This window comes from Nannobrachium achirus, assembly GCF_963921795.1.
Source record: "Nannobrachium achirus genome assembly, chromosome: 3".
NCBI classification, from domain to species: Eukaryota; Metazoa; Chordata; class Actinopteri; order Myctophiformes; family Myctophidae; genus Nannobrachium; species Nannobrachium achirus.
Window position 1 is genome coordinate 13,096,839 of NC_137812.1, and position 21,725 is coordinate 13,118,563.

General features: G+C 42.5%; 5 protein-coding genes across 5 annotated transcripts; all 5 read left to right on the forward strand.

Annotated features, from left to right (window-relative positions):
- Positions 1–684: 684 nt before the first annotated feature.
- On the forward strand, positions 685–1,695 carry LOC308281989 (chemerin-like receptor 1; the record flags this gene model as incomplete). Its single annotated transcript, XM_080722337.1, has 1 exon — positions 685–1,695. The coding sequence occupies one exon, from the start codon at positions 685–687 to the stop codon at positions 1,693–1,695; it is 1,011 nt and encodes a 336-aa protein (XP_080578463.1).
- A 2,985-nt stretch (positions 1,696–4,680) lies between these two features.
- Positions 4,681–5,430, forward strand: LOC308281990 (C3a anaphylatoxin chemotactic receptor-like; the record flags this gene model as incomplete). The annotated part of the gene is made up of 1 exon (XM_080722338.1): positions 4,681–5,430. One exon carries the CDS (start codon positions 4,681–4,683, stop codon positions 5,428–5,430), a length of 750 nt encoding a protein of 249 aa, XP_080578464.1.
- A 4,894-nt stretch (positions 5,431–10,324) lies between these two features.
- Positions 10,325–11,332, forward strand: LOC308281991 (chemerin-like receptor 1; the record flags this gene model as incomplete). The annotated part of the gene is made up of 1 exon (XM_080722339.1): positions 10,325–11,332. The coding sequence occupies one exon, from the start codon at positions 10,325–10,327 to the stop codon at positions 11,330–11,332; it is 1,008 nt and encodes a 335-aa protein (XP_080578465.1).
- A 3,174-nt stretch (positions 11,333–14,506) lies between these two features.
- Positions 14,507–15,478, forward strand: LOC308281992 (chemerin-like receptor 1; the record flags this gene model as incomplete). The annotated part of the gene is made up of 1 exon (XM_080722340.1): positions 14,507–15,478. One exon carries the CDS (start codon positions 14,507–14,509, stop codon positions 15,476–15,478), a length of 972 nt encoding a protein of 323 aa, XP_080578466.1.
- Positions 15,479–19,933: 4,455 nt separating this feature from the next.
- On the forward strand, positions 19,934–20,944 carry LOC308281994 (chemerin-like receptor 1; the record flags this gene model as incomplete). The annotated part of the gene is made up of 1 exon (XM_080722342.1): positions 19,934–20,944. One exon carries the CDS (start codon positions 19,934–19,936, stop codon positions 20,942–20,944), a length of 1,011 nt encoding a protein of 336 aa, XP_080578468.1.
- Between the last annotated feature and the right edge of the window lie 781 nt (positions 20,945–21,725).

Consider the following 21,725-nt stretch of genomic DNA (forward strand, 5'->3'; position numbering starts at 1 on the left):
CTTTTTGCTACTTTTGTTAGACAAGTAAAACATTGGACATATGAGGTTTCTGCCCGACAGCAAGGATATGGCACCCACAAGGTGCTAGAATGTGCGCTGAGCCCCTCAGTGTCCACTGATCACAGTTTGAACAAGACATTCCTCTGACTGACGTCTCTTCGACACTTTGAAACAGGTATCTTTCATTTTATTTCTATTTTGCTATCTAGAATATACTGTAGAGGTATTTAACACTTTGATGTTGTGATATTTCATCAGCTGCATTTAGTAATGTCAGGCCTATCTATGATTTAGTTTGTAGTTTTCATTTGATCCAGTAACAGAGGGAGCTATGAGTGACTTTTAACAGGTGATCATGTGTGCAGGATATTAATTGATCTTTAGAACATCTCTCCTGTTAGAAAACTTAGCAGATGATTTTGTCCAAAACTGACAAACATCGGTACATTTTAGCTCAACTCGTTTGCAATGTTTTTTTGAAAACATCATACCCATACAGTACCTAACTCCATGACAAAAATCTAAATCTAGTTACCAACTGCACAATTGATTTTTATCTACATATTCCCCCATTTCATTGGCATTTTAGCTAGGGAGGGAGGGCACCAAATAATTTCAGTATAATACATAGAGTGTTAAAACAAAGCATTAAACCTTTGTTTTGCTATTTTAGGTTTTAGGACAATGGAGATTATGACCATCATGTCCCTGGCCATTTACATTCTGGTCTTTGTGCTCGGCGTGTTGGGGAACGGTGTTGTCATCTGGGTGACAGGCTTCAAAATGAAGAAAACCGTCAGCACCATTTGGTACCTCAACCTCGCCGTGGCCGACTTCCTCGTCACAGCCTTCCTGCCCCTGAGAATCACAAAAACAGCTCTGGACGACCACTGGCCTTTTGGCAATTTCATGTGCAAATTGGATGGTAGCGTTTTCTTCATGAACATGGGTGCCAGCATCTACACCCTGTTGGTCATCAGTGTTGACAGATGTGTATGTGTGGTGTGTCCAGTGTGGGCCCGGAACCACCGCAGTGTCAGGAAGGCGTCCTGGGTGAGTCTGGGTGTCTGGATGCTGGCCTTGGCTTTCAGCTCCCCTCAACTCATCTTTAAGGACACAGAGACCTCCGACTTTAAGGTCGGGTGCTACTACAACTTTGCACTCACTGATGACTATAGTACAGCTGAAGTGAAGCAGTTGTGGGAATTTCGATATGGGGCCTTTATTATCACTGGCTTCCTCATGGGATTCCTGGTCCCTTTCGCTGTCATCGTCTCCTGCTATTCTGTCATCATCCACCGGCTCAGGAATAATCGTTCTCTGGCCAGCCAAACAGGTCGCTCCTTCAAAATCATGGCAGCTGTTATCGCCACATTTTTCCTGTGCTGGGCTCCCTTCCACATAATGTCTCTCATTAGGCTTGTGACTGTCCTGGAGACAGAGTCCGGTAAAACGTTGTATGGTGTGGTAGTTTTCTGGATCCCCATGGCCGCCGGCCTGGCATTTCTCAACAGCTGCCTGAACCCGCTACTGTACATGTTCATGGGTCAGGATTTCAAGGAGGTTTTCTGTAGGTCTGTCCTGAAGGTGCTGGAGAAAGCCTTCGCTGAAGAGCTGCCTCAGAGTCAGACCAACGCTTCCACAAACCCAGGGACCAGCAGTCTAGAGACAACTGTATCTGAGACACAGGTTTAGGGTTAGTTTTTCTTCTCTGTACGTACGACGATGAAATATATCCATATATATGTTACAGTACGTTTGGGTAACTCAGTAAGTTCATGGTAAGAGCGCTTGTTTTGTCGTTCACCAATCACCACACACCAATCACCACCAGATGGCGACAACAGCCATTCACTAGGCGCTGACTCACTAGGCGCTGACGTCACTCGTTTGTGACTCTCTTTCTTTATTTACTAGCCTAGCTCGGCAGTGTTTAGCCATTAGCTTACTATGCCTTACTCTAACCCTAACCCTAACCTTAACCTCAGTAAAACTATGCCTAACCCTAACCCTAACCCTAACCCTAACCTCCGTGGGGTGAGGCGCTATCATTCCTGCCGACGCGATGTTGTTGTGGCTCAAAGCGACCGCTTGTTCCGCCCTTTGCCGCACGACGAGTGCTCCGTTTCTCGATCGTACTGTTTCTCTATCAAACCGTGACATACACACACACACACACACACACACACACACACACACACACACACACACACACACACACACACACACACACACACACACACAGGCTTTCTCACATGGAGAAAGCATTTGTCGAAGAGCTGCCTCATAGTCAGACCAACGCTTCCACAAACCCAGGGACCAGCAATCTAGAGACCGCCTTGCATGAGACACAGGTTTAGGGTTAGCTTTTAGCTTTCCTTCTCTGTACGTTCTCCAAGATTGAAACGACGATGACATATATCCAAAATGTTTAACCAGTACATGTGAGGCTTGAGTGGCATTGAAATGTTAATTAAAGGGATATGTCATATATATATATATATATATATATATATATATATATATATATATATATATATATATATAATATAAAGTTTGATCTCTCTGCTTTCCAATACCACATTAACTATGCACTGCAGCTTAAGCAAATACACAACATGTACATCATAACATCACCCTCTTCTTTACACTTGTAAACCAGAGATGTGACAATAAACTTGATTCTTAATTCAGGTTTCGGAGTTTGACTGCATGTGTTTGTGTGTTTGTTTGTCCTGATTGTATCTAGCAGGACTATGTCCCATATGGGCAGAAGTTAGCAACGTTTTGGAGGTGCACCGTATAGACCAATTATTTCCTTGACATGTAAAAGGTTTCTTTCAGAAAACTGTTAGGATTTATAAAACATTTGTAGAATTGGTGGTTTCTGTGCACAAAGGAAACAGACTGTGAAAGAGGAAGTACCATGCATGATGCTATCCTCTACTAAAATAGTGTGTGTGTGTGTGTGTGTGTGTGTGTGTGTGTGTGTGTGTGTGTGTGTGTGTGTGTGTGTGTGTGTGTGTGTGTGTGTGTGTGTGTGTGTGTGTGTGTGTGTGTGTGTGTGTGTGTGTGTGTGTGTGTGTGTGTGTGTGTGTGTGTGCGGCGTGCGTGCGTGCATATTTTAACCTATAAAAGTGCAGTCAATACATTGAAACTATTTTACATAAAGTGCTTTGTAAATACACTAGTATACTAGTAAGACGCCTCAGGGTGACAGGCGACCTCGCGAGGTTGAGCCATGTCTTCTGGCCGTCTGGCCAGTGATGTATATCGGACCAGTTACCCATATATGGAGACCCCTGGTACCCATATATGGAGATCAATGTACTGTATATGGAGATATGCTGTGAGAGCCCAGTCACTCTGCTACATAAACATCTAGTTTGTTCTAATCTAACATTTAGCAGCCACTTGGTTAACTAGTGGCAGCAGAGTAAAGGGAATGGATATAATCTGACTCAAATGTTTTAAATAACATTAAAAGGTTTGACACCCAATATACGTGACACAGTGAAGTCTAAGCTGCTATTTTTGAGAAACCTGACATAGATCATCCATCAAAGTAGTTTCAGAGGGTGATGTCATCTCATCTCGTACTAGATTGAGTCTGCATATCGTCGCAGTCGGGTGGAAACCTGGTACGTCTGAAACGTTTACTTTTCAGAAACACAATTTCACTTCAAAGCTTTTTACAAAAGTATTCTGATTCTTCAGTTGACATTGTAAAACAAAACTAAGTTGATCTATTAATCTCACAGTTTTTGCTACTTTTGTTTGACAAAGGAGTAACAAATTTGACTTGTGAGGTTTCTGCCCGACAGCAAGGATATGACACCCACAGGGTGCTCGCATGCATATGACGCCCACTGGGTGCTAGAAGGTGCACTGAGCTCCTCAGTGTCCACTGATCACAGTTTGAACAAGACATTCCTCTGACTGACGTCTCTTCGACAGTTTGAAACAGGTATCTTTTATTTAATTTATATATTGGTATCTAGAATATAGAGCTATTTAACACTTTGATGTTGTGAAATTTCATCGGCTGTATTTAGTAATGTCAGCCCTATCTACGATTAGTTAGTTATAGTTTTACTTTGATCCGTTAACAGAGGGAGCTATGAGCGTCTTAACGTGGGTGAACATGTGTGCAGTATATTAATTGATCTTTAGAACATCTCTCCTGATAGAAACCTTAGCAGATGATTTTGTCCAAAACTGACACAGATCAGTACATTTTAGCTCAACTTTTTGAAAACATAATATCCCTTACAGTACCTAACTCCATGCCAAACATCTAAAACTAGTTACCAACTGCACAATTGTTATGATTTTTGTCTACATATTCCCCCCAGTTCATTGGCATTTTAGCTAAATAACTTCAGTATAATACATGGACTGTTGCAATTTTTAGGTTTTAGGACGATGGAGATTATGACCATCGTGTCCCTGGCCATTTACAGTCTGGTCTTTGTGCTCGGCGTGTTGGGGAACGGTGTTGTCATCTGGGTGACGGGCTTCAAAATGAAGAAAACTGTCAGCACCATTTGGTACCTCAACCTCGCCGTGGCCGACTTCCTCGTCACAGCCTTCCTGCCCCTGAGAATCACAAAAACAGCTCTGGACAACCACTGGCCTTTTGGCAAATTCATGTAAAAAATGGACGGTGTCGTTTTCGTCATGAACATGTGTGCGAGCATCTACACCCTGGTGGTCATCAGTGTTGACAGATGTGTATGTGTGGTGGGTCCAGTGTGGGCCAAGAACCACCGCAGTGTCAGGAAGGCGTCCTGGGTGAGTCTGGGTGTCTGGTTGCTGTCCTTGGCTCTCAGCTCCACTCAACTCATCTTTAGAGACACACAGCCCTCCTCCGACTTTAAAGTCCAGTGCTACTTTGTACTCACTGATGACAACAGTACAGCTGAAGTGAAGCAGTTACGGGCATTTCAATATGGGGCCTTGATTATCGCTATGTTCCTCATGGGATTCGTGGTCCCTTTCGCTGTCATCGTCTCCTGCTATTCTGTCATCATCCACCGGCTCAGGAATAATCGTTCTCTGGCCAGCCAAAAAGGTCGCTCCTTTAAAATCATGGCAGCTGTTATCACCGCATTTTTCCTGTGCTGGGCTCCCTTCCACATTATGTTTCTTGTGACTGTCCTGGCGACAGAGTCCAGTAAAACGTTGTATGGTGTGGTCATCTTCTGGTTCCCCCTGGCCTACGGCCTGGCACTTCTCAACAGCTGCCTGAACCCGCTGCTGTATGTGTTCATGGGTCAGGATTTCAAGGAGGTTTTCCATAGCCATAGGTCTGTCCTGAAGGTGCTGGAGAAAGCCTTCGCCGAAGAGCTGCCTCAGAGTCAGACCAACGCTTCCACAAACCCAGGGACCAGCAGTCTAGAGACCGCCTTGCATGACACACAGGTTTAGGGTTAGCGTTTCTTCTCTGTATGTTCTCCAAGATTGAAACGGCGATGAAATATATCCAAAATGATGTTTAACCAGTACATGTGAGGCTTGAGTGGCATTGAAACGTTAATTAAAGGCATATTTCACTTTAAAAAAAAACGTTTGGTAATAATTTTATCATCTACTCAGGCTTTTGTGACCACACTGGAGATATTTTAATTTGCTTGATTCAGTATTTAGATAATTTGATATTCATTATATCAGACACGCCCCCTTCCCATACAAACCCATTGTAACTTCAAACTCCATTTTAACCATGATGCTGGTAACTCCTGACGCCCTCCTAATACGTAAATAAAAACTTGATTCTTATTCAGGTTTCAGAGTTTGACTGCATGTGTTTGTTTGTTTGTTTGTTTGTTTGTCCTGGTCATTGGATTTGTATTTAGCAGGACTATGCCCCATATGGGCAGAAGTTAACAAGGTTTTGGAGATGCGCCTTATAGACCAAAATTCCTTGACATGAAAAGGTTTGAGTACGACTTTCTTTCAGAATACTATTAGGATTCATAAAACATTTGTAAAATTGGCCTCGGGTCTCAAAGGGTTAAAGTGGTTTCTGTGCACAAAGGAAACAGACTGTGAAGGAGGAAGCACCATGCATGATGTCATCTTCTACTAAAATAGTGTGTGTGTGTGTGTGTGTGTGTGTGTGTGTGTGTGTGTGTGTGTGTGTGTGTGTGTGTGCATAGTGTATGTGTAAATCTCATCCAGTCCTCAGTAGTCATTTTAGTGTGAGTGCATATTTTAACCTATAAAAGTGCAGTCAATACATTGAACCTATTTTAAATAAAGTGCTATGTAAATACATTATATAGTGTACTAGTAAGACGCCTCAGGGTGACAGGTGACCTCGGTTGTCCCTTGTCTTCTTGCTGTCTGGCCAGTGATGTATATCGGACCAGTTACCCATATATGGAGACCCCTGGTACCCATATATGGAGATCAATGTACTGTATTTGGAGATATGCTGTGAGAGTCCAAACATGCTTACTCAGTTATTCGTTATGTGAAAATGCTATGACGTCTAGTCCATCTGACATCATACATACAATCCCTTTAGGGAGGAGGGGGTGATTTTGTTATGTGTGGTATACACATCTACAGAACTGAATCATTAATGTACATATTTATTTGTATGCCTGTATGTCCTAAAAAATCCTGTATAAAACTAATAAACAGATAAAAAAATAAAAATAAAAAATGGTTTGTTTACTGTTGAGTGAGAAAACAATGTTGCACATTAAGTTAATCATCTGGGGACCCCCTGGGGGTCCTGACCCACAGGTTGAGAACCACTGATGTAGGCTACTGTACACTGTGTACACTGCACACTGTAGCTACTAGTAAGACACCTGAGGGTGGAATGCGACCTCAGGGTGACATGCGACCTCGCCCTAAAGGGCGAGGTCGCGCCAAATCTTGACTATCTGGCCAACCACAGCGTTTCTCTGACGATTCTAGTTGTTATCATTCTGGGGGGAGTTTGTTCATGTTTTTGTGAGGGTATCAACCCTAGGAGACACGGGGAGAACATGCAAACTCCACACAGAAAGGCCCTATCGCCAACCCCACCTAGGGTGTGAGCGATAGGGCCTAAACATGGAGATGTGGAGAACACTATATATGGAGATAGTCCAGTCCATCATGTCATATGGGACTACCGTCATAGACAGTAGCCATTGTTAGGCCGGAGTCAATGGCTGTCTGTTTGACTGTCTGTACAGGAAGTGATATCACATGACATACTTTTTATGCCCATATATGAGTCATTCTGTACCACATCTCCATGTTTAGGCCAAACAGGTTCGCTCCATTTCTCCATGTATAGGTCCAAATGACCAACGTCGAGCTTGACAAGGAGGATACCGCACATTGTACCTCATCCACCCTTTCTTCTCTCTCCTTTTGGTATCTTTATCCTCCTCCTCCTTTTTATCTTTTTTATTCTCTTTTTTTCACAGCCGCCCCCATATTTACTTTAGAAAATATATATTAAATTCTAAGAACGTTTCGAGTACCAGTTTGATACAAGAGCGAATAAGCAATACACTTCTGGAATCCTGTGCGTCGACTTAAAGTCGGATCCAGGCCTAATAACTTTATCTAGCCGCCCCGTTGCCACCTCCTTTTCTTTTCTGAGACACATTGTACCTCATCCACCCTTTCTTCTCTCTCCTTTTGGTATCTTTATCCTCCTCCTCCTTTTTTTGTCTTTGTGTATCCTTCTCTTTTGGCTACTGTCTATGACGGTAGTCCCATATGACATGATGGACTGGACTATTTCCATATATAGTGTTATCCACATTTCGTGTAGCCGCCCCGTACAGGAAGCGATGTCACATCTCGCTGACATCACACTGACATCACAGAGGTTATGGAAGGAAGGAAGGAAGGAAGGAAGGTCACTCAAGCGACACGGTTTTTCAGAGTATATGCGACCTTCGGTCGCAATAATAGATATGGCTGGATTATGGCCTTATCATTGTCACTGCTGCCACCTGCATGTGACAAATTTGGACTGTAGAATTCAGGATCATGGACAGTAAGTGTATTTTGTTGTGTTTGGCTAGACTACTGACATGAGAGGAAGACAGGCAGACTGGCTGACTTTACAGCACTTAGGCCAATAGGTTGGTTTCTTAGGGCTTAGGCTGCTTGTTTGGCTTTTTGTGGTTTTAAGTTGCAACTTGTAACTTCCCCTTTCATTTCCCCATTAAAGCAATCCTCAAAGAAGAGCAAGGAGAACTACTGGGCAGAGAGAGAGAGACAGACAGACAGACAGACAGACAGACAGACAGACAGACAGACAGACAGACAGACAGACAGACAGACAGACAGACAGACAGACAGACCGACCGATATTCTATATGCCTCCCACTGCTGATTTTTGAGTGTGTCACATACTGCCTATGAACATTGAAAATAGCATTGATTGATTGATTGATTGATTGATTGATTGATTGATTGATTGATTGATTGATTGAAGAGCAGAGACAGAAATTGGTCACTAATGGTATTTTGTAATTTTTGGGGGAAGGATATGGTTTGTTTTGACCATATAGTAGTACATTGTTTTTTATTTTGATTGTCAGTGGCCACACTGCCACTGTTTCTTACCTCAGACTGTGATTGTCTTAACCCATTCTGTGCCCCATGCAGAGATTAACGGATTAAAATGTCCAGAGTGCCTCTCGCTGGCCCCATTAACGGCCTGTCTCTTATTTTGAAGGCCAGAAGTCCATAGCGTTAACACTTCCGGTCTGACGTCATCGCGTCATGACGTCATGACGCTCGTCGTCCACGTGGTGTTGTGTAATGGCGGAACGGAGCTTTTCAACATGTGTTTTATTAGCGATCATCTATTGCCATCCTCCCACTTGAAAGTGTTGTTTGGAGATAATGGACATTAAAGATGAGATTCCCCGTCTGCCTCAGTATTATGGGATTACTATTTTGTGCTCGTGGATCCGTGATGATGAGAAATCAGCGACGGAGATCGGCTCGGAACCTTCCGCCATTGTACCCGGTAGGATAACCGCTGTTACAGTAATATATTACTTTTCATGAGTATACTCGGGATCGGCACTCTGGGTACTCGAGTACTTTTCACAAGTATTCTCGGGAATGGCACTAAATCGGTTAAGTGTGTTCACTGGCTGCTGATATCGTTAAGCTACTTTTTAAAATGCTGAAAAGAGTTAGTATGGAGCGCTGTAGCGCGTACACAGAGGGGGGCCCTTAGAGCTTCAGTTCCCAGGGGTCCTCAGAGGTGTTAATCCTGGCCTGGGCAGCAGGGCAAAGGGAATGGATATAATCTGACTAAAATGTTTTAAATAACATACAAAGGTTTGACACCGACTGACCTACGTGAAACAGCTGAAGTCTAAGCTGCTATTTTCGATCTCAGGCTACAGGAAACAGGCTATTTGTGAAACCACACATACAGGTACATCACCCATCAAGTAGTTTCAGATTGAGTGCGCATATCGTCGCAGTCGGGTGGAAACCTGGTATGTCTGAAACGTTTACTTTTCCGAAACACAATTTCACTTTAAAGATTTTTCAAAAACTGATTCTGATTCTTCAGTTGACATTGTAAAATAAAAACTAAGTTGATCTATTAATCTAACAAAAAACAGATTTTGCTACTTTTGTTTGACAAAGTAGTGAAAAAAATTAAATATGAGGTTTCTGCCCGACAGCAAGGATATGGGCAAGGATATGGATATGGATCGCATGCATATGACACCCACAGGGTGCTAGAATGTACGCTGAGCTCCTCAGTGTCCACTGATCACAGTTTGAACAAGACATTCATCTGACTGACGTCTCTTCAACGCTTTGAAACAGGTATCTTTAATTTTATTTCTATATTGCTATCTAGAACATAGAGCTATTCAACACTTTGATGTTGTGAAATTTCATCAGCTGTATTTAGTGGTCAGGCCTATCTATGATTTAGTTTGTAGTTTTCGTTTGATCCAGTAACAGAGGGAGCTATGAGTGACTTTTAACAGGTGATCATGTGTGCAGGATATTAATTGATCTTTAGAACATCTCTTCTGTTAGAAGCCGTAGCAGATGATTTTGTCCAAAACTGACTAATATCGGTACATTTTAGCTCAACTCGTTTGCGATGGTTTTTGAAAACATCATGCCCATACAGTACCTAACTCCATGCCAAAAATTAAAAATTGTTACCAACTGCACAATTGTTATGATTTCTTTTTATTTTTTTTACTCAGTTTATTGGCATTTTAGCTAGGGAGGGCACTAAACCATTTCAGTGTAATACATGTAGTGTTAAAACAAAGCCTTAAACCTTTGTTTTGTTATTTTAGGTTTTAGGACGATGGACATTATAACCATCGTGTCCCTGGCCATTTACATTCTGGTCTTTGTGCTCGGCGTGTTGGGGAACGGTGTTGTCATCTGGATGACGGGCTTCAAAATGAAGAAAACCGTCAGCACCGTTTGGTTCCTCAACCTCGCCGTGGCCGACTTCCTCGTCACAGCCTTCCTGCCCCTGAGAATCACAAAAACAGCTCTGGACGACCACTGGCCTTTTGGCAATTTCATGTGCAAAATGAACGCTACCGTTTTCTTCATGAACATGTGTGCCAGCATCTACACCCTGTTGGTCATCAGTGTTGACAGATGTGTGTGCGTGGTGTGTCCAGTGTGGGCTCAGATCCACCGCAGTGTCAGGAAGGCGTCCTGGGTGAGTCTGGGTATCTGGTTGCTGGCCTTGGCTCTCAGCTCCCCTCATCTCATCTTTAGGGACACACAGACCTCTGACTCTAAGGTCCGGTGCTACAACAACTTTGCACTCACTGATGACTACAGTACAGCTGAAGCGAAGCAGTTGTGGGCATTTCGATATGGGGCCTTGATTATCACTGGCTTCCTCATGGGATTCGTGGTCCCTTTTGCTGTCATCGTCTCCTGCTATTCTGTCATCATCCACCGGCTCAGGAATAATCGTTCTCTGGCCAGCCAAAAAGGTCGCTCCTTCAAAATCATGGCAGCTGTTATCGCCGCATTTTTCCTGTGCTGGGCTCCCTTCCACATTGTGTCTCTCATTAGGCTTGTGACTGTCCAGGCGACAAAGTCCAGTAAAACGTATGGTGTGTTTGTCTTCTGGTTCCCCATGGCCTACGGCCTGGCACTTCTCAACAGCTGCCTGAACCCGCTGTTGTACGTGTTCATGGGTCAGAATTTCAAGGAGGTTTTCCGTAGGTCTGTCCTGAAGGTGCTGGAGAAAGCCTTCGCCGAAGAGCTGCCTCATAGTCAGACCAACGCTTCCACAAACCCAGGGACCAGCAGTCTAGAGACCGCCTTGCATGAGACACAGGTTTAGGGTTAGCTTTTCTTCTCTGTACGTTCTCCAAGATTGAAACGACGATGAAATATATCCAAAGTGATGTTTAACCACGCTTGAGTGGCATTGTAATGTTAATTAAAGGGATATTTCACTTAAAAAAAAAAAAAAAAAAACTTTTGGTAATTGTATCATCTACTCAGGCTTTTGTGACCACCCTGGAGATATTTAAATTTTCTTGATTCAGTATTTAGATAATTTGATATTCATTTTATCAGACACGCCCCCTACCATACAAACCCAATGTAACTTAAAACTCCATTTTAACCATGATGCTGGTAACTCCTGACGCCCTCCTAATACGTGAGCTGTCCACGTTTTTTACTAAATTTTTTATTGTAATACTCACGGCCAGTTCACGTATTAGAAGTCAGGAGTAAAAAAAAAAAAAAAAAGTATGGGCGTTTTAATTGACTTTATCATGGTTAAAATTGAGTTTGAAGTTAGAATGGGTTTGTATAGGAAGGGGGCGTGTCTGATCAAATTAATACCAAATATTGAATGAAGCAAATTAAAATCTGCCCAGGGTGGTCACAAAAGCCAGATTAGAAGAAAAAATTACCATTTTTTTTTTTATTTTTTTTAGTGGAATATCCCTTTAACATTTAGAAGACAATGAAATTCCCACTGCAGCGGGAGAGGAGGTGTGAATGTGTGCTGAGCGCATGCAGACGGGAGAAAATAGCCAATGCAATGGCAGGAAAACAGCCTGTTATTTTGACCTAAGTCCGTTCCAGTGTTGATTTCATCGACTAAAACTATGACGAAAAATGTTTGTCTACTGCGTTTTTTTCACTGACGAAAAGGAAATAAAAACGAAATAAAAACTAAGCTGCCTGTGATTACTAAAACTAAGACTAAATATATTGACAATTTTGTCAAAATAAAAACTAGACTAAAATGTTAGGGAGGGACTAGTGGAGAAGACAGTCATTTTATGTGTGGTTGTTCTCAGGAGTTGCGTGCTGAAAATAGCCGATCTATAAGCTCACAACACGTTGCGCTGCGACGCGTTGTGAGCTTGTAGATCGGCTATTTTCAGAAATACATCTTATGCCTGTCAAAATACATCTTATGATACTGCATCTTTAAAGTTTGTGTTCTTTTTTTCTCTGCTTTCCCTCTCCTCCCTCCTTTAATAAGAAATTAACTATGCAGCTTTAGCAAATACATAACATTTCACCCTCTTCTTTACATCTGCAAACCAGAGATGTGACAATAAACTTGATTCTTGATTCAGGTTTTAGAGTTTGACTGCATGTGTTTGTGTGTTTGTTTGTTTGTCCTGGCCATTGGATTTGTATCTAGCAGGACTGCCCCATATGGGCAGAGGTTAACAAGGTTTTTGAGGTGTGCCGTATAGACCAATTATTTCCTTGACATGAAAAGGTTTGAGCAGCACTTTCTTTCAGAATACTGTTAGGGTTTATAAAACATTTGTAGAATTGGCCTCTGGTCTCAAAGGGTTAAAGTGGTTTCTGTGCACAAAGGAAACAGGCTGTGATGGAGGAAGTACCATGCATGATGTCATCTTCTACTAAAATTGTGTGTGTGTGTGTGTGTGTGTGTGTGTGTGTGTGTGTGTGTGTGTGTGTGTGTGTGTGTGTGTGTGTGTGTGTGTGTGTGTGTGTGTGTGTGTGTGTGTGTGTGTGTGTGTGTGTGTGCATAGTGTATGTGTAATTCTCATCCAGTCCTCAGTAGTCATTTTAGTGTGTGTGCATATTTTAACCTATAAAAGTGCAGTCAATACATTGAACCTATTTTAAATAAAGTGCTATGTAAATACATTATATAGTGTACTAGTAAGACGCCTCAGGGTGACAGGCGAGGTTGTGCCATGTCTTTTGGCCGTCTGGCCAGTGATGTATATGGGACCAGTTACCCATATATGGAGACCCCTGGTACCCATAGATCAATGTACTGTATATGGAGATATGCTGTGAGAGCCCAAACATGCTTACTCAGTTATTCGTTATGTGAAAATGCTATGACGTCTAGTCCATCTGACATCAAACATACAATCCCTTGTATGCCAATACATGGAGATCCCTGTCTGAACCAGCCAAACAGATATGGGCTGTCTTCCTCCATATATGGGCATTCCCATATGAAGTCCTGTTAGATGCAGGCTTAATATTGACGACATCATGGATCTCCATATATGGGCATAAAAGAGTGTTTCCCAAGCGTGATGTCAGAGCGGAAAAAACCTCTCTGTTTTTGATCTCTGATCTCTCTTTTTGAACTACTTTCACAAAGAAGTTTCAGATTGAGTGTGCATATCGTCGCAGTCGGGTGGAAACCTGGTATGTCTGAAATGTTTACTTTTCAGAAACACAATTTCACTTTAAAAGATTTTTCAAAAACTCATTCTGATTCTTCAGTTGACATTGTACAACAAAAACTAAGTTGATCTATTAATCTAACAAGACAGATTTTGCTACTTTTGTTTGACAAAGTAGTGAAAAAAATTACATATGAGGTTTCTGCCCGACAGCAAGGATATGGGCAAGGATATGGATATGGATCGCATGCATATGACACCCACAGGGTGCTAGAATGTGCGCTGAGCTCCTCAGTGTTCACTGATCACAGTTTGAACAAGACATTCATCTGACTGACGTCGCTTCAACGCTTTGAAACAGGTATCTTTTATTTAATTTCTATATTGCTATCTAGAACATAGAGCTATTCAACACTTTGATGTTGTGAAATTTCATCACATGTATTTGGTAATGTCAGGCTTATCTATGATTTAGTTTGTAATTTTAGTTTGTACCAGTAACAGAGGGAGCTATGAGCGTCTTTTAACAGGTGATCATGTGTGCAGGATATTAATTGATCTTTAGAACATCTCTCCTGTTAGAAACCTTAGCAGATGATTTTGTCCAAAACTGACGGTACATTTTAGCTCAACTCGTTTGCGATGGTTTTTGAAAACATCATGCCCATACCTAACTCCATGCCAAAAATGTAAAACTAGTTACCAGCTGCACAATTGTTATGATTTTATTTTTCTTTTCTTTTTTTCCTTTTTCTTCTCAGTTTATTGGCATTTTAGCTAGGGAGGACACTAAATAATTTCAATATAATATTATGTAGTGTTAAAACAAAGCCTTAAACCTTTGTTTTGCTATTTTAGGTTTTAGGACAATGGAGATTATGACCATCGTGTCCCTGGCCATTTACAGCCTGGTCTTTGTGCTCGGCGTGTTGGGGAACGGTGTTGTCATCTGGGTGACGGGCTTCAAAATTAAGAAAACCATCAACACCGTTTGGTACCTCAACCTCGCCGTGGCCGACTTCCTCGTCACAGCCTTCCTGCCCCTGACAATCACAAAAACAGCTCTGGACAACCACTGGCCTTTTGGCAAATTCATGTGCAAAATGGACAGTGTCGTTTTCGTCATGAACATGTGTGCCAGCATCTACACCCTGGTGGTCATCAGTGTTGACAGATGTGTATGCGTGGTGCGTCCAGTGTGGGCCAAGAACCACCGCAGTGTCAGGAAGGCGTCCTGGGTGAGTCTGGGTGTCTGGTTGCTGGCCTTGGCTCTCGGCTCCCCTTACTTCATATTTATGGACACACAGCCCTCCGACTTTAAGGTCTGTTGCTACAACAACTATGCACTCACTGAGGCATTTCGATATGGGGCCTTGATTATCGCTGGCTTCCTCATGGGATTCGTGATCCCTTTCGCTGTCATCGTCTCCTGCTATTCTGTCATCATCCATCGGCTCAGGAATAATCGTTCTCTGGCTAGCCAAAAGGGTCGCTCCTTCAAGATCATGGCAGCTGTTATCGCCACATTTTTCCTGTGCTGGGCTCCCTTCCACATCATGTGTCTCATTAGGCTTGTGACTGTCTTCGCGACAGAGTCCAGTGAAACGTTGTATGGTGTGGTCGTCTTCTGGTTCCCCATGGCCTACGGCCTGGCACTTCTCAACAGCTGCGTGAACCCGCTGCTGTACTTGTTCATGGGTCAGGATTTCAAGGAGGTTTTCCATAGCCATAGGTCTGTCCTGAAGTTGCTGGAGAAAGCCTTCGTCGAAGAGCTGCCTCATAGTCAGACCAACGCTTCCAAAATCCCAGGGTACCAGCAGTCTAGAGACCGCCTTGCATGAGACATAGGTTTAGGGTTAGCTTTTAGCTTTTCTTCTCTGTACGTTCTCCAAGATTGAAAAGACGATGACATATATCCAAAATGATGTTTAACCAGTACATGTGAGGCTTGAGTGGCATTGACATGTTAATTAAAGGGATATGTCATATATATATATATATATATATATATATATATATTAGGGCTGTCAAATGATTAAAATTTTTAATCAGATTAATCACAGCTCAAAAATTAATTAATCATGATTAATCACGAATCGAACTATGTCCAAAATATGCCATTTCTTTATGTATATTGTTGCGGTAATGGCAAGCTAAAGGCAAAGATAGATTTATCATACAATATGTAGGACTATATATATGTTTATTATCATTATTGTTATTATTATTACTATTTATGCATTTTTTTTTACCTTACCATTTATTGTGTAGCAATAGCAAATATTTATACAATAGGCCCATGGCTACGTCTAAAACACTGGCTTACACATGACTTTTCAGGCTGTGACCCCCCAAAATAATCATATTTGAACTGGGGACCCCCCCCCCCCCCCCCCCCCCCCCCCCCCACACCACACACCCTGAGCACTTGGAATTGTTGGAGTTGGCATTACATTAGTTTTGACTGTTTGCTTGTGAAAATAGCAGATCTACATGCTTGTGAGCATGTAGATCCACAAGCATGTAGATCTGCTATTTTCAGAATTTCTGCCTCTAATATTTGATAATTTGACTAATGTTTGACCAGAGGTATGGTATAGGCCTAGTAAAAAAGCCCTTAATTTGTCAGTTTAGAAATGTGCAGATGCCACACCTATACTGTATGTTGGTCTGTTTATTGTTGAGTGAGAAAACAATGTTAACATTAAGCTTAACATCTGGGGACCCCCCCAAAATAAAATTGGGGATCCCCCTAGGGTTCCCAACCCATAGGTTGAGAACCACTGCAATACAACACAGAATTATTTGACATCTAGGTTACAGATAAAACAGCTGACACACGTGCACAGGACAGAGAAAACAAGCGTTTGTAACAGCTGCCATTAATGTTGTGCTGTTGATTGCTTGGGTCAAATGCGCATTTTCAACGAGGCGATCGATCGTTAAGCTAATGTCATGACTGGCAGTGCCGTGCGTCTTTCATCTGATCCAAGTAAGTTTGGAGCACTCAGGCCAGCAGCCCAGCACCCTAACAACATCGCAGATTTTAGGAACAGAGGTAGAAGTAGGCTAGACTATATATTTGTCAGATGTATTGTATGATGATCAGGTATTATTCCAGTGAACGATCTAAATCCTGTTTCACTTTGAAACCGCAGCTCTTAGCTCTCCTCCGTCTCTCGCTGCTGCAGTCAGAGTGACATGCTTGTGTGTAGAAAGGGGAGGGGGGGGGGGTGGAGGAGGAGCAGTGGCAGCGCTATAGGCTACAGTAAGACAGTGTTCCACCGCAGATAGTGTTCCACCGCAGCAGGTCGTTCTGCTTTTGGATTAATTGCGTTAAAAAATTTAACGCAATTAATAAAATAAATTAATTACCGCAGTTAACGCGATAATTTTGACACCTTTAATATATATATATATATATATACATATATATATATTATTATTATTATTTCTTTATTTCTTTATTTATTTTTTTAGTTTCTCTTTGATGTGCATCTTTAAAGTTTGATCTCTCTGCTTGCCATCTCCTCACTATTGAATAACACATTAACTATGCAGCTTTAGCAAATATATAACATTTCACCCTCTTCTTTACATCTGTAAACCAGAGATCTGACAATAAACTTGATTCTTGATTCAGTTTTCAGAGTTTGACTGCATGTGTTTGTTTGTTTGTTTGTTTGTCCTGCATGGCCATTGGATTTGTATTTAGCAGGACTATGCCCCATATGGGCAGAAGTTAACAAGGTTTTGGAGGTGCGCCGTATAGACCAATAATTGACATGAAAAGGTTTGAGCACCACTCTCTTTCAGAAATTAGGATTTATAAAACATTTGTAGATTGGACTCAGGTCTCAAAGGGTTAAAGTGGTTTCTGTGCACAAAGGAAACAGACTGTGAAGGAGGAAGTACCATCTAAGATGTCATCTACTAAAATAGTGTGTGTTTGTGTGTGTGTGTGTGTGTGTGTGTGTGTGTGTGTGTGTGTGTGTGTGTGTGTGTGTGTGTGTGTGTGTGTGTGTAAATCTCGTCCAGTCCTCAGTAGTCATTTTGGTGTGCATGCATATTTTAACCTATAAAAAATGGTAAATGGTGCATTTATATAGCGCTTTTATCCAAAGCGCTTTACAGAGATTGTGCATAACATTCATCCATTCACACACACATTCATACACCGGTGGCAGAGGAAACCATGCAAGGCACCAACCTGCTCACCGGGAGCAATGTGGGGTTCAGAGTCTTGCCCAAGGACCGTTCGACATTAACTCAGGGGGAGCCCGGATTCGAACTGGGAACCCTTCGTGCTCTAATGTCGGTTTCTCTACCCCTGAGCTATGCCGCCCCATAAAAAGTGCAGTCAATACATTAAACCTATTTTAAATAAAGTGCTATGTACAGTAAATACACTATATAGTATACTAGTAAGACGCCTCAGGGTGACAGGCGACCGCGCCCTAAAGGGCGAGGTTGTTCCATGTCTTCTGGCCGTCTGGCCAGTGATGTATATCGGACCAGTTACCCATATATGGAGACCCCTGGTACCCATGTATGGAGATCAATGTACAGTATGGAGATATGCTGTGAGAGCCCAAACATGCTTACTCAGTTATTCGTTATGTGAAAATGCTATGACGTTTAGTCCATCTGACATCATACATACAAGCCCTTGTATGCCAATACATGGAGATCCCTGTCTGAACCAGCCAAACAGATATGGGCTGTCTTCCTCCATATATGGGCATTCCCATATGAAGTCCTGTTAGATGCAGGCTTAATATTGATGACATCATGGATCTCCATATATGGGCATAAAAGAGTGTTTACCAAGCGTGATGTCAGAGCGGAAAAAACCCATAGACCACACCTGACACTTTGCTTCCCCTGACACATCACTGTGACATCACAGGTGACATCACATGTCACAGTGATGCGTCAGGGGAACCACAGTGTCAGGCGTGACAGAGATACAGTCAAGCTGTGACCGTTCACATACTACGGTCGCAATAATAAAGTTAACAGTTTATCATATAAAGTGTCTATTACAGTGTATATTATGGCATTTAGTAAACATATGTACAAATGTAACGCCCGGTATTTGAACTCTGGTCTCCCATGTGAATGTCCAATATATTAACCATTGATCCAAAGGGACATCCCTATGGACTGAGGGAGATACTAGTCTTTTGAGGCCATCAGGATGAGGCAGTGAGTCACTCTGCTACATAAACATCTAGTAAACATTTAGTAGCCATTTGGGTAACTAGCGGCAGCAGGGCAAAGGGAATTTAAATAATCTGGCTAAAATGTAAAAAAAAAAAAACATTAAAAGGTTTGACACCCACTGACCTACGTGAAACAGTGAAGTCTAGGCTGCTGTTTTTGATCTCTGTTTTTGATCTCTGATCTCTGTGCATATCGTCGCAGTCGGGTGGAAACCTGGTATGTCTGAAATGTTTACTTTTCAGAAACACAATTTCACTTTAAAGATTTTTCAAAAACTGATTCTGATTCTTCACTTGACATTGTAAAACAAAAACTAAGTTGATCTATTAATCTAACAAGACACAGATTTTGCTACTTTTGTTTGACAAAGTAGTGAAAAAAATTACATATGAGGTTTCTGCCCGACAGCAAGGATATGGGCAAGGATATGGATATGGATCGCATGCATATGACACCCACAGGGTGCTAGAATGTGCGCTGAGCTCCTCAGTGTCCACTGATCACAGTTTGAACAAGACATTCATCTGACTGACGTCTCTTCAACGCTTTGAAACAGGTATCTTTTATTTCATTTCTATATTGCTATCTAGAACATAGAGCTATTCAACACTTTGATGTTGTGAAATTTCATCAGATGTATTTGGTAATGTCAGGCTTATCTATGATTTAGTTTGTAATTTTAGTTTGTACCAGTAACAGAGGGAGCTATGTGTGTCTTTTAACAGGTGATCATGTGTGCAGGATATTAATTGATCTTTAGAACATCTCTCCTGTTAGAAACCTTAGCAGATGTTTTTGTCCAAAACTGACAAACATCGGTACATTTTAGCTCAACTCGTTTGCGATGGTTTTTGAAAACATCATACCCATACCTAACTCCATGCCAAAAATTAAAAACTAGTTACCAGCTGCACAATTGCTATGATTTTCTTTTTCTTTTCTTTTCTTCCTTTTTCTTCTCAGTTTATTGGCATTTTAGCCAGGGAGGACACTAAATAATTTCAGTATAATAAATGTAGTGTTAAGACAAAGCCTTAAACCTTTGTTTTGCTATTTTAGGTTTTAGGACAATGGAGATTATGACCATCGTGTCCCTGGCCATTTACAGCCTGGTCTTTGTGCTCGGCGTGTTGGGGAACGGTGTTGTCATCTGGGTGACGGGCTTCAAAATGAAGAAAACCGTCAGCACCGTTTGGTACCTCAACCTCGCCGTGGCCGACTTCCTCGTCACAGCCTTCGTGCCCCTGAGAATCACAAAAAGAGCTTTGGACGACCACTGGCCTTTTGGCAAATTCATGTGCAAAATTGACGGTACCGTTTTCTTCATGAACATGTGTGCCAGCATCTACACCCTGGTGGTCATCAGTGTTGACAGATGTGTGTGTGTGGTGTGGCCAGTGTGGGCCAAGAACCACCGCAGTGTCAGGAAGGCGTCCTGGGTGAGTCTGGGTGTCTGGTTGCTGGCCTTGGCTCTCACCTCTCCTCACCTCATCCTTAGGGACACAGAGACCTCCGACTCTAAGGTCCGGTGCTACTACAACTATGCACTCACTGATGACAACAGTACAGCTGAAGTGAAGCAGTTGTGGGCATTTCAATATGGGGCCTTGATTATCACTGGCTTCGTCACGGGATTCGTGGTCCCTTTTCCTGTCATCGTCTCCTGCTATTCTGTCATCATCCACCGGCTCAGGAATAATCGTTCTCTGGCCAGCCAAACAGCTCGCTCCTTCAAGATCATGGCAGCTGTTATCACAGCATTTTTCCTGTGCTGGGCTCCCTTCCACATCGTGACTCTCATTAGGCTTGTGACTGTCCTGGAGACAGAGTCCGGTGAAACGGTTTATGGTGTGTTCGTCTTCTGGTTCCCCCTGGCCTACGGCCTGGCACTTCTCAACAGCTGCCTGAACCCGCTGCTGTATGTGTTCATGGGACAGGATTTCAAGGAGGTTTTCCGTAGGTCTGTCCTGAAGGTGCTGGAGAAAACCTTCGCCGAAGAGCTGCCTCAGAGTCAGACCAACGCTTCCACAAACCCAGGGACAAGCAGTCGAGAGACCGCCTTGCATGAGACACAGGTTTAGGGCTAGCTTTTTCTTCTCTGTACGTTCTCCAAGATTTAAACGGCGATGAAATATATCCAAAATGATGTTTAACCAGTACATGTGAGGCTTGAGTGGCATTGAAATATCTATATATATAGTTTGGAGATTCTCTTTTTTTCTCTCTGCTTTCCCTCTCCTCCCTCCTTTAACAACAAATCAACTATGCAGCTTAAGCAAATACATAATATTTCACCCTCTTCTTTACACCTGTAAAACAGAGATGTGACAATAAACTTGATTCTTAATTCAGGTTTCAGAGTTTGACTGCATGTGTGTGTTTGTGTGTTTGTTTGTTTGTCCTGGCCATTGGATTTGTATCTAGCAGGACTATGCCCCATATGGGCAGAGGTTAACAAGGTTTTTGAGGTGCGCCGTATAGACCAATTATTTCCTTGACATGAAAAGGTTTGAGCACCACTTTCTTTCAGAAAACTGTTAGGATTTATAAAACATCGGTAGAATTGGCCTCAGGTCTCAGAGGGTTAAAGTTGTTTTTGTGCACAAAGGAAACAGACTGTGAAGGAGGAAGTACCATGCATGATGCCATCTTCTACTAAAATAGTGTGTGGTGTGTGTGGTGTGTGGTGTGTGTGTGTGTGCGCGCGTGTGTGCGTGCGTGCGTGCGTGCGTGCGTGCGTGCGTGCGTGCGTGTGTGTGTGTGTGTGTGTGCGTACATGTGTGGTTAAGGGAGCAGTGTTAGCGCTGTGTGGGGCTAAGCTGCAGGCTCTTGGCCAGCCCAGCCGCTCTGGGACGCTGCCTG